This window comes from Trichosurus vulpecula, chromosome 2 (assembly GCF_011100635.1).
Source record: "Trichosurus vulpecula isolate mTriVul1 chromosome 2, mTriVul1.pri, whole genome shotgun sequence".
In the NCBI taxonomy this organism is placed as follows: Eukaryota; Metazoa; Chordata; class Mammalia; order Diprotodontia; family Phalangeridae; genus Trichosurus; species Trichosurus vulpecula.
This window is the reverse complement of record NC_050574.1, coordinates 332,560,458-332,573,299: the sequence shown is the minus strand read 5'-3', so window position 1 is coordinate 332,573,299 and position 12,842 is coordinate 332,560,458. Positions and strand designations below refer to the sequence as shown.

Below are 12,842 nucleotides of genomic sequence, written 5' to 3'. Positions count from 1 at the left end.
AATCTGTGGTTTTCTAAGTCAATATGTGGCTGCAGGGACAAATTTATAGGTTCATTTCAGTGGGCCAGAATGGGTTCAAAATGTTTTTTTTTTAAATAGTTCCAGGATCAAGAAAGGCAATGTCCTTCATTGATCAATCAATTAATCTATTATTTGAGTTTGGCACCTCTGCTTTATACTCTATCATCTCTCTTAGCCCACTGCTGCTCTCAAAGTTAATGCTAGGAACAGGAGGGTTATTTGGAGGGTTGGGAGAAGGGAATGAAACAGAATAAGTTCCTTAACTCTGCAGACCCCACTGTGCCGGTCATAATAGCTTATGGTGAAGTTCAGGCCTAGCCAAAAACCGTCTTCCGAGATGAGGCACAAATGGGCCTCTGATGACTTCTCTCCAAAGCAAAAGCTACCAGACAACTTGGTGCATCTAAGCCATGGGAGGCGCCTCAGAGATAAAGAGGCAGACTGCGTCCAAGCTCACACGAAGATGGAAACAAGCTCTGGCTAAGAGACCTGAAAAACGATCTTTCTGTCCTTTTTCTTGTCCTCCCCACCCTCTCAAGAGTGGCGTGATCTGATTACTGCTACTGCTAATGTCACAGTGGATAGAGGGCCAGACACAAAGTCAGCAAACCCTGGGCTTTAGTCCTGCCCCTGACACATCCTGACTGTGCGACCCTGGGCAAGTCACCGGCCTTCTCAGGGTCCTGGGCAGCTCTTGAATCCTATAGGCTGCAGCACAGTTGTGAATCTGCAAGGGTAGAGTTAGGTCTTTCCCCGGGGGCTCTCTATACCAAAGAAATCCTAGGACTGACAAAACAAGAATAGGAGTAATAATAATAAAAAGATTAAGGGCTTTAAAGTTTGTAAAATGCCCCCACAACAAAAGCATTTGTTAGAAATTCTTGGGCAATGGATGGCAAAGGAAACTGAGACCAAATGGTTCTCCAATAGTGTTTCTCGTTTCCTTGTGGGGCCATCAAATTGAGGGCTGAAAGCACATTTTTAAAAACCTCCAGCCTAATTACTGGTCTCAGGGTCAGGAAGCCCAGCAGCATCTCCAAATTCCTTCTTCACCACTGTGCAAAGGATAATTCAAAATGTTATCCCCTCCTCTCCCCTCTGCTCCCTTGGGAACATCCTGTCCCCAACAACTACTTAAGAATCCAGTGTTTCTGTGAGCGCCTTACCTTCTGTTTCTAGCTTTTCTGCGTTGAGAGGGCTGGTTGGTGACCCCGTAGAGGACTTTCTGCCACTGAGCCCCGAGATCATTGCCATAGAGGACAGTCTTCCTATCGCTCTCACAGCATTGCCTGTTTTCTGGAAAAATAGACACACAGGGCTAGGTTCAGAAAAGCTCCTTTCGATCCAGCTCAGCCGCAGCAAGCGGGTCGAGGAGAAAGAATGAGTGAGTGAGTGTCCGTCCTCCCTGTGAAAAGAGCCCCCACAGGCTGATCCTGCTAGAGGAATGAGCCAAACCCTGCCCTGCTCAGTACTATCAGCATGTCAGAAGATGTTCAGAGAATGGAATGGGGCCCTGGAGCTGACTTGGAGCGTTAATGTGACTAAACAAGGTCAACATGAGACAAAAACTCTTTTCAAACTGTGCTTCAACTCCCATAAAAGGGATAGTTTATATAAAGCAACTGAGAGCATAGACAGCTACAAAGACTTATTGCTAACTGGACCTGGACAGGGCTGGCTCTCAAAATGCTGCTCTAGCAATTCGCTTTTGATTGGTTGAGGGCTCTGTTGCTATAGAAGTTAAGGGAGTTGGGCTGAAAAGAAAAGATTCTTGAAAAGATAAGTCCTTGGGCAACCCACTTTGTGATCCAGCACTTCCCTAGGCCTCAGTTTCTTTGTCTAGAAAAGGAGAGTTTTTGTAACAAATGATGTGTTGGTTCTTTCCGTATCTACAGTTTTCTCTGGTTCTTTGAAGATTTAAAAACAACAATGAATGCTTTAAAATTTATTTTCTTCTTACATTACTGCCCCTTACACTGCTCACCCTACTTCACCCTCCGCTTTGCCCCCAACAGAACCCTCCCTTAAAGCAAAAAAGAATTGCTAATCACCAAACTAAGACACTGGCCACATCTGACAATGTATATCTCTCATTTTTCAGCTCTAGTCCATCATCTCTTTGTCAAAAAGAAAAGTCAGACTTCACCGTCCATCTTCTGGAGTCAAGAGCAGTCACTGCCTCAATCAGAGTTCTGATGTCATTCGATGACATTCTTTAACATTTACAGTTTTATATTCTTTACATTATTGGGGTCACTATGAAGAGCAGGGGTTCTCAACCTGGGGCCCATGATTTCAGGTCTGGAAACTTGGATGGGAAAAATTTTTTTTTCACTAACCTAAATGTAGTATTTCCTTCAATTATTTAAAAATATTCTGAGAAAATGTCCATAGGTTTTGCCAAAGGGGTCCATGATACAAAGAGTTAAAAACTCTTGGTATGAACTGTTCCAGTCTTGCTTACCTTGCATCTATTCATAGAAGCCTCCCCTGCTTTTTTTAATTCTTTAGTTCTTTATATTTAATTCTTTTTGTGATTTATGTTGTGCTATGTCTTATGGCACAATAAAATTCTTCTTTCTGGCTAGTCTTTATATAAGCTGTGAAATCTCACAAAGGACATTTCTAAATGTAGGTATTAAAAAAAGAAAGGCAGCAGATATTTGTTCTTCTGGACACTCTGGTCTTCACCCTCAATACCTGGGGCTGGAATCAGCCTTGATATATAATCCCTGCTAAGGATAGTCCCATAATTCTGAAGTACAACTTCTTTGTACAGTCAGTCCAAGCAGAGTTTGGAATTTTCCAGAAAGTACTTTTGTGGAGAAATTGCCAAGAACATTCAGCATTATCCTTTCATGATTCCCAGCTTCCAATTAGAATTCTAGATCCTTGTATGACTGACTTCAAGTGAAGGAAACAGAACCAAGAGAACAATATACATCACAATCATAATGATGTTAAACAAAAATAATACTAAAAATCCCAGATTAATTGCCATGATCAATTTTGGTCCCAGAGGACAGATGAACAATCAATATTCAACCCTTAAGTACTTACTAATGACAGCTCAGGACCAGGGAGGTCTTGGGTGAAGCCCTGACTCTGACACATAGTGTCAAGACCCTCTACAGTCTGCTATACTCTATGTTTTGTTAATGAATTTTTATCAATATCTTTTTACAAAATTACCTAAAATTTCCCCATAATCTCTCCCCCGCCCCCACTGATCACTCCACCTTCTCAGCTTTATTTCATACCACTCTCCACCACATAGTACACTCTTCCACCTGTTAAACTTTCATCCTTCATATCTACTTAGAATTTTGATCCCTGTGCCTGGAGGTCCACATAGGACTGATTCATTTACATGGCCACCTTTAGTGCTAAATCTAGGATTCTGTGATACTGAGTTTTCCCTGATCCCCTTCTTATCTATTTTCCCCATTCCTTGGATCTCAGACATCACTTTGTTTGCACCTCTCATATACTATTTTGCATTTAGTTTTTTTTTTATATGAGTTACATCCCCTTAAATAGACTGCAGGCCCAGTGAAGTCAAGGATTCTATCTTCATATTACCCCCAGTGCCTGGCATGCAGAGGAGATAATTGAATAAATGTTTGTAGAATTCCCTTCGTACACCCATTTTACCTTGAGCAATTCTGGCATATTCATTATGATACAGAAATGTCACCCAACAAAAAATTTTGAATTTGGAATCATTAAAAGACTTTGATTTATTGAGAGGCTGAGATATGGTAAATATGTTAAAGTCCACACATAGAAATGAATCCATTTGTAAATGGGCTAGCCCATCTGCACACTGGCAGATAAGAGCTGACCAGGGGCAAAGAATAGTTTGATTCAAGGCTTAAATAATGAGGTTAACTTTTTCACTGTACTCAAAACTAGATAATTTAAAAAGCAATTAAGTTAATGAAATAAAATTTCGGAGTCAGAAGGCATTTTTGGTAATTTTTGTTGGTGTTCAGTTATTTTAGTTGTGTCCGACTCTTCATGACCCCATTTAGGGCTTTCTTGGCAAAGATACTGGAGTGCTTTGCCATTTCCTTTTCTAGCTCCTTTTACAGATGAGGAAACTGAGGCAAACAGGATAAAGTGACTTGCCCAGGGTTACCCAGCTAGCAAGTGTCTGAGGCTGGATTGGAACTCAGGAAGATGAGTCTTCCTGGCTTCAGGCCAGAGGCTCAATCCATTGCACTACTAGATGCCCTTTTGGGTGATTATTTGTACTTTAAAAAGTAAAACTACTTAATAGAAGCTCACAGTTTCATATACTAGCCCATTTTACACTTGTTGACTTGTTTCTATCTGCGGAGGATAGTTAAAAGAGGAGAAAAGAAGAAAGGAAGGAAGAGATGGCAGAGACACTTGTGAAGGAAGAATGGACACGATTTGATGACTGGATATGGGAACAAGGGAAAAGGAAGAATCAAACGTGGCTCTCAGATTTGAAGCCTGGACGCCAGGTAATTAACTACATCTGCCTATAACTCATCCCTGCATTACTACCCAGCCAGCCACTATTTGCCATCATTATTAATGCCAAGCCTACATGGCAGATGCTTCACAAGGTTCAATCTCACCAGGGTAAAGGGGGTTTAAAATCACAGAATTTTAGAAGTCAAGGACTCTCAGAGGTTATTTAGTTTAAACAATACCTGAAAAAGAATTCTGTCTACTCCTTTCCCAAGATATATGGTTGTCTGGCTCCTGCTTGAAGACCTCCAATAAAGAGGAATCTACCATCTCCCAAGGCAGCACACTCTTCTGGATAACTCTGTTGTCTGGTCGTCTCTTTGTAACATCTACCCATCATTCTTACTCAATCTGAGCACTGGAGGTCTCCAGTACCTATAGCTTGCAGACTTTATTCCCTTCCTTTTTTGGAAAATCAGGACATCTGTCTCTCTTCACTCCAACAACATTTCTCCCATTCTCCACAACTTTCTAAGATTACCGACAGTAGGGTTCTGTAATCACATTGGTTCTTTCATTACGGAAGAGTGGGCTTCATTTGGGCCTGGTTTGGTCTCCTGGTTTCCTCCTCTCCTCACACCCCCTCCCCCTACATACTCACAGACACAGAATGGTGGAACACAGTAGATAGGGAGTCAGATGAGTAACTGAAGCCAACAGGCTACATGACTTACTTCCTGATTGAAGAGGTATGGGTCTTACTGTTCTTCTAGCCATTTTCAGAATTTAACCTAAGAAAACGCTTAATTCAGTCTTTCTGTTGCTGGTATCATCAAACACCTGCTTCCCGATCTGTTTTGCGTCTGCTCCTAAAATTCTTGGGGACCTCCTTGGTTGGTGACTTGTCATCTGCCCACCTGCCCTACATTGCTTCCTCAATCCATTTAGACTAGAGGGTGTTAACCTTTTGGGTATATATGGACCCATCTAGCAGTTTGGTGAAATTTATAGGCCCCTTTTCAGAATGAAGTTTTAAAATGCATAAAGTAAAGATAGAATGGTAAAGGATATCAATCATATTAAAATACAATTATCAAAATATTTTTAAAAACAAGTTCATGGACCCCAGGTTAAGAGCCCTGCTGTATAGGTCTTACAATCACAGGATTTTGGTATTTTAGAGTTGAAATGAGACTTAGATCATTTACAGATAGATTTTGCTTTCGCATTACCAAATTTGACTTGACATAAAGAATTTGGAAAGAAATCTGCATTCCAAAAAAACCACCTGTGTTAACTTTATTGTACAATATGGTACTCTCTGTCTCTCCACTCCTATTACTTTTCTCAGCACTCTATGGCCTTCCACCCCTTGACTGGAAAAAAAAAAAAACAAACCTAAAAACCCTCCAAGTGAAAGCAGAACAGTGGACCAAGGACAGACTACCATTTCTGCTAGTGCCAGATTCGGGACTTGGTTTGAGACTTCCAGTGCCGAAAGAGTTGACCTTTGCCCAGCTCTGCCTACCGGCCTACTTCCCTGTGTCTGTCTTTGTCCTTCCAGGCATGGGTACCACGTATCTGTTCCCCTTTGCCCCCCTCCAACACTGGCCATGTGTTGCCTGTCCTCTCCTATCTCTGTCTGCCCCCTTGTGTGTTTTTCCTCTTGCTTCTGGCTAGGTCCCCACATGTTCCTCCTCCTGCTTTCACTTCTCTGTCCCCAGTTCCTATGTGTCCTTGAACTGTGTGCCCATCCCCTCCCTCCATGGGCACGTGAACCCCTCCCTGTCTCCTGCCCTGCCCCATATCCATGGGCAGATTGACATTATGTAGAAATTGCTTCACTTAGAGGTCTGCAGAATGGTCCACTTGTAAAAAGCAAGAAATGTCTGTAGTTCTCATTTAATACAGGGAAAAGGTGAGGCTGAGCAAAGTTAAATAGCTGGAATGGCTGAACAGAGTAGAATATCTGACTTCTATATCAATGCACTTTCCATGAGACGACACTGTTTCCTAATTGCTATCTGCATGGACTTTGGCATTCCTGAACACCTAAGCACGTGGTGCCCAGTTGCTTGATTTGTATCATAGAACTGGCCTGTGAACTCTGCTACTGACCTGGAAGACTTGGGAAAATAGAGTCACTAATAAATGTTTATTGACTGTTTGACTGACCATGAACAGAACCAAGAATGTTAGGATGGGGAACGAATTTTTGGGAGGAAGATGATTTCATGTCCACTTATGCTTTAGAGCAGAAGTATTGTAGCCTTCCAGAAATGGACTGTCTTCTAGAAAGAAGCTGCTAGTCAGAACCAAACAGATCACTTAGATGCCATTTTCTTGGCATCTAGGGAGAAGCTAGTTTCGGGCTATTATCTTCAAAAGGGATGACACCTTCCTTGACTTTATATCCCCTGCAGAAATTTTACCTTGAGCAATACTGGCTGCCATACACAAAGCAAACTTCTCAGGAGAAATATTTACTGGAATGAATCAGCCATGGGCTGAGTGGGGGCAGCTAAGTGGCCTAGTGGATAGAGTGCCAGGCCTGAAGTCAGGAAGACTCCTCTTCCTGAGTTCAAATTTGGCCTCAGACACTTCCTAGCTGTGTGATCCTGGACAAGTCACTTCACTCTGCCTCAGTTTCCTCATCTGTAAAATGAGCTGGAAAAGGAAATGGCAAACCATTCCAGTATCTCTGCCAATAAAACCCCAAATGAGGTCATGAAGAGTTGGACACGTCTGAAGGGACTGAACAAAGAGTCTTGTACTCTCTCTGGCCAGACCATACCCTGATGTTTTCAGGACTCCTTATTCTTGAGGACTTTCCAGTCCTCCCCAGCGTCTGAAGCAGGTGAAGATAGAGCAGCCTTCATAAACATTTACTGAGTACCTACTATGTGCCAGGGACTGTGCTGAGCAATGGGGTTATAAGGAATAGCAAAAGACACTCCCTCTTTTCTAGGAGCTCACAGTCTAATGGGAAATACAACGTGCAAACAACTATGTACAAAGAAGCTGTAGACGGGATAAACTGGAGATAATTAACAGAGGGAAAGCACTAGAATTAAGGAGGATCAAGAAAGGCTTGTCGAAGGAGGATTAAGGGGGACTTCAGGGAAGCTGAGGTAGAGAGGAGGAGGAAAAGAAGTTCCAGCCATGGAAAACAGCCAGTGAAAATGCCCAGTCAGAAGATGGGTGTCTCAAGCAAAGAGGAAGGAGGCCAACATCACTGGATTGCAGAATACATGAGAATGGGAGTGTAAGGCGTGAGAAGACCAGCAAGGTGGGAGGAGGGAGAGCAGGTTGTGAAGGGCTCTGGATGCCAAGCAGAGGGTTTTAGATTTGATCTTGGAGACAATAAGGAGTCACAGGAGTTTGTTCAGTGAGTGTGGGGAGGTGACATGGTCAGATCTGCACTTCAGTAAAATCACGCTGACAATGGAGTGGAGGGTGGACAGGAGTGGGGAGAGCCTTGTGGCAGGTGGACCAATGAGGAGGCTATTCCAATGGGCCAGGCTTGAGGTGACGAGGGCCTGCATCAGGGTGGTGGGAATGTCAGAAGATGTTGTAAAGGTAAAATTGACAGGCCTTCACAACAAATTGTATATAGGGGATGAGAGTAAGGGGTCAAGGATGATACCTAGGTGGCAAGTCTGGGTGACTTGGGAGGATTGTGGTACCCTAGAGAGAAGAGCAAAATTAGGTTGGGGTAGAGAAAAGATAATGAGCTTAATTTTGTGCATGTTGAGTTTATCATATTTACAAGGCATTCAGTTTGAGGTGTCCAATAGGTAGTTGATGATATGTGACCGGAGGTCAGAGGAGAGGTTAGGGCTGGATATGTAGATTTGAGAATCATCAACATAGAGATGATTGAATCCACTGGCGTTGATGAGACCACCAAGTGAAATAGCATACAGGAAGAACAGAAAAAGACCCAGGACAGAGAGTCCTGTGGGACACCCATGGTTAGTGGGAATAACCTGCATGAAAATCCAGCAAAGGAGACTGAGAAGGAACAGTCAGATATATAGGAGGAGAACCAGGAGAGAGTGGGGTCGTGAAAACCTAGGGAGAAGAGAGTATCAAAGAGGATAATAACAGTGTCAGCGGCTGAAGAGAGGTCAAGAAAGGAGGAGATTAAGAACATGCCATTGGATTTGATTATGGAAAGATGATGAGAAAGCAGTTTCAATTGAATGATGAGTGGAAGCCAGGATGTGGAGAGTGAAGAAATGGAGTGGAGGCATGCCTTCTCAGAGAGTTTGGGCTCAAGAGGAGGAGAGAAATGAAAGGATATTTAGCAGAGATGGATCGAGTGGGGGTTTTTTGAAGATGGGGAGGTGGGCATGTTTGTTGGCAGCGGGGAAGCAGCTGACACACAGCGAGTGACTGAAGATAGTGGGAGAAGATGGATGATAGAGGAGGCTATGTGCTGAAGAAATAGAGATGAGATGGGGTGAATTGTGCAAGGAGAGGGGCATGCCCTGGCAGGAATGGCCACTACCTGAGACAGGCGTGAAGGAGGAGATGGTGGCAGATGGCATCTGGGTGACAGGAGATGGAAGAGGAAGGGAAGAGAGTGAGCCCTTGGCGAATGGTCTCAGATTGAGGCCTCCTTACTTAGAATCATTCCCCACATATACCCATCACTTTCACAGGGAACCCTAGCCCGGCTTCTGTCTTTTATTACAGGAAATCCCCAATGTATAAACAACATATAAATGGGAAATAGCAAAGTCTGAGTCTGGAGCTTTCACCTTTAACCCTGATGCTGATTGTGTAGGAAGCGATTAACCTCCTAGAGTTTATCTTCTTATTTACAAAACTAGATAGAGCAGTACTTTAAGTCTCTGTCTTTGTTTCTTCATTTAAATTTTTAATGAAACATATGTTATGCAAGCACTCACTAAGAGTATGACCGAAATACAAGACTGGAAAAAAGTGATATTGTTTCAAATAAAAACATTATTATGCATTAGTAATCAAAGATCCTATACTTGGAGGGGAAATCTGCATTAAATCAAGATATTCATCGCTCAGATAGTCATCTCTTACTCCTCCAGCAGGGAGAAATGTGTAAGTGCTTGGCAACCAGAATACTTTCTCATGACATGGCTTACATTAGAATTCAGTTGTCATCTAACTGGTTTTGCAAAGTGAGAAGAAGGTCATTCTTCTGGCTGAAACTAGAAGCTCATTAAAATTTTTTCCCCTAATCTTTATTCCCCTTTCCCCCACATTTCTTTTCTGTTTCTTGAAATGAAACGCTAATTTCATTTTTGCTGAACAAGCGCATTTTACATTTTTTGAAACAAAAATTCCTAGTTGATCCCGATTCTTTTTTGGGGGCATTTGGCAAAAGCTCTTTATTGCTTTCAACCTGTAGTGTAGGTTGGACCTTTGCCTCCCAGCCAAGAACTGACTACCTGACTTTGGACTGTATCCATAGAAACTCTCTCACCACTGATGATAAGGCGCCATAGCTTGACAGACAGAATCCTTGAAAGCAAGAGGTCAAAAAGCATTATTTCCTTTGTATACCTCAATAGCTTCTTAGGTTGAACATCTTCATGCCTACAGTTTCCTTTGAGGAGAGGATAACATTCCTGTGGCAGCTAAGACCAGTTTAGGCCACAGAGGATCTAAGTGTTCTGTCATCAGAGAAGAAAATACCATACTGTGCCTTCTCTATAATCTTTGTTCAATAAAGCTTATCATGTCTTGGTAATTTCTAGGGAATGGAAGCTAGGTTTCCAACCAGGCCTCTAATTCCTATTCTTTGCTTAGTCCAATCACTTTCATATTATCTTCCCTTTTCCTGGTGAGACGAGGAAACCCCACAAAATCACAGACTGTGATAGAGAGGCCTCAGAAGCTATCACTGTATAAAGCCTCAAAAGTCAAAGGTGAGTTTTTAGAGCACTGGGAGAGTCAGCTCCTAGGACTCTTATACTATTTCTAACTAAAAATATTTTTTAGAAAGATTTTTATTGAACTTTTGTTTCTGTATTTCTCCCTGTATGTTTCTCTTTTCCCCTTCTAGATAGCTATCCTTTTATTAAAAAAGATTTGTTTTAGACATTTAAATTAAATTGAAATAATTTTAAATAAATAATTTAAGATATTATAATTAAAACACAAGTATTTGTTTTAAAAAGAAGTGCCCCCAAACTGAAAATCAAACTTCAGTTGTGGTCTGATGGAGCAGAGTAAAACAACACTATCTTTTCTTTCACTCTTATTGAATTTGTGACCCTCCTGAGCCATTTTTTTTGAGTCCAACAAACCAGGACAAGTAAGATGCTTTATTTCTATTTAAGCATACCTTTCTTCTACAGATATAAAGTGTTATCTTCCCTTATGCAATGCAGAGAAATACCACATAACTGGTGGCCTGAAATATGAGTCTCCCCTCTGTGCTTTCTGTCTCTGCATTAGATCCTCTGAATGTGCCTCACATTCAGGTGGTAGTTGTGCTCTTGGTGTGCTGAGATGTAACTCAGAATGCATTCTCCCCATAGAAAAAAGGTTATCAATGTTGGTTAGCTATAACTGAAATCATGGGGCAGCTAGATGGAAGAGTGGATAGAATGTTGGCCCTGGAGTCAGGAGGAGTTTAACCTGAGTTTAAATTCAATTCAGCCACTTACTAGTTGTATAACCTTGAGGTAAACCCTGTTGGCCTCAGTTTCCTCATCTGTAAAATGAGCCAGAGAAGGAAATGGCAAACCACTCTAGTATCTTTGCCAAGAAAACCTCAAATGGGGTCACGAAGAGTTGGACACGACTGGAATGACTGAACAACAACAAAAATAACTGAAATCATACTATTAGAAAAATTACTATACTTTGGCTCCATTATGGGTAAAACAGGATTTTTGTGGGCTAAAACATTAGAATCTGGAGCTACACTAATACCTGGAAAGGATTTAATAGTGTCTGATCTAACCCCCTTAGTTAACATGGAAAGTGGGGCCTATAAATGCTAACTGACTTGCTTATGATCACCCAGCTGGTCAGATTTGAACCCAGGTCTTTGACTCCATAACTGATTCTCGGTCCACAGAGCCCAAGTGACTGGAAGCTTAGTCTTTTACAACTTGTCTAGGGAATTGCCTTGAAACCCCTCTCACTGAATGCACATGTGGCATTCCTTGAAAAATGGAAAACACAAAACCAAACAGGGTCCCTTACCTATCTTTCCCCAGCGTCCCTAAATGCTTTTCCAAGCAGTCATGTTCACTTGGGTCATAGACCTAGCACTTTAAGTCATTTAATTTCTCAAACAAAAAGTGATGTCTTTGGTGCTGTAAAATCATTGTTGTTGAGTTGTTTTCAGTCCTGTTTGACTCTTCATGACCCCATTTGGGATTCTCTTGGCAAAGATATTAGAGTGGTTTGCCATGTCTCTCTTCGGCTCATTTTACAAATGAGGAAACTGAGGCAAACAGGGTTAAATGATTTGCCCAGGGTCACACAGCTAGTAAGTGTCTGAGACTGGATTTGAGCTGAGGAAGGTGAGTTTTCCTGACTCCAAGCCCGGTACTCTATCCACTGTGCCACCTAGCTGCCCCACAGCATGCCCATACTCATGGCAAGTTACTGACATAAAATCACAGCTAAGTGTCTCATCTCTTTTTCTCTCTCGTCTGTATAATTTTTAAATTTCTCATTCTCCAGTTCAAGCACCCTGCCCCAGTCAAGTAAACCTGCTGAGGAGGAATTTATTTTGGCATCTCAGTCCTTGTTCCCCCACCTGGAGGGCTCTTTCTTATTCTCTCCATTAATCCATGTACTTCTTCCACATAACTAAGTGGAATCTCTGTTCATTCCAGCATCTATCCCCCTCAACACTCCCAAATATAGTTATGGAGAGCTGTATGGAGCCATGATGTTTATTATTCTTTGTGTCATGTCCATCCCACAGAACTATAAACTTAGCTTCCTTACATTAACCATGTGTCCTCCATTATGCTGGGGGCTCCTAAAAGGAAGGGAAATCTGTCTCTCCTCCCTCTCCAATCTCTCCCTACATTAGACTGGAAGTCTCCTAAAAGTAGAAATCGTGAGTCAATATAAAGGAACCAACAGTGGATATGGAATAAAGAGATTAGAGATTCTAGTTCTCATTCTGCCACTGAATTTGAACTTATAAGTCACATCACCGGTCTGTCTACTCTGCAGCTTTCTCATCTGTTAAAATAATGATGTTGGGGTAGTGGATAAGAGGGCTGTTACTGGAGTCAGGAGGACTCATCTTCCTGAATTCAAATCTGGCCTCAGACACTTACTACCTGAGTGACCCTGGGCAGGTCACTTAACCTTGTGTGCCTCATTTTTCTCATCTGCAAAGAGAGCTAGAGAAGGAA

General features: G+C 42.1%; 1 protein-coding gene across 2 annotated transcripts in view; it reads right to left on the bottom strand.

Annotated features, from left to right (window-relative positions):
• MYLK (myosin light chain kinase) overlaps window positions 1–12,842 on the bottom strand; it is a 338,535-nt gene that overhangs the window by 6,931 nt on the left and 318,762 nt on the right. For both annotated transcript variants that reach the window (XM_036746782.1, XM_036746783.1), the window contains exon 30: window positions 1,188–1,317. In XM_036746782.1, the coding sequence (XP_036602677.1) occupies window positions 1,188–1,317 (130 nt within the window). The remainder of the gene's footprint in view (window positions 1–1,187; window positions 1,318–12,842) is intronic.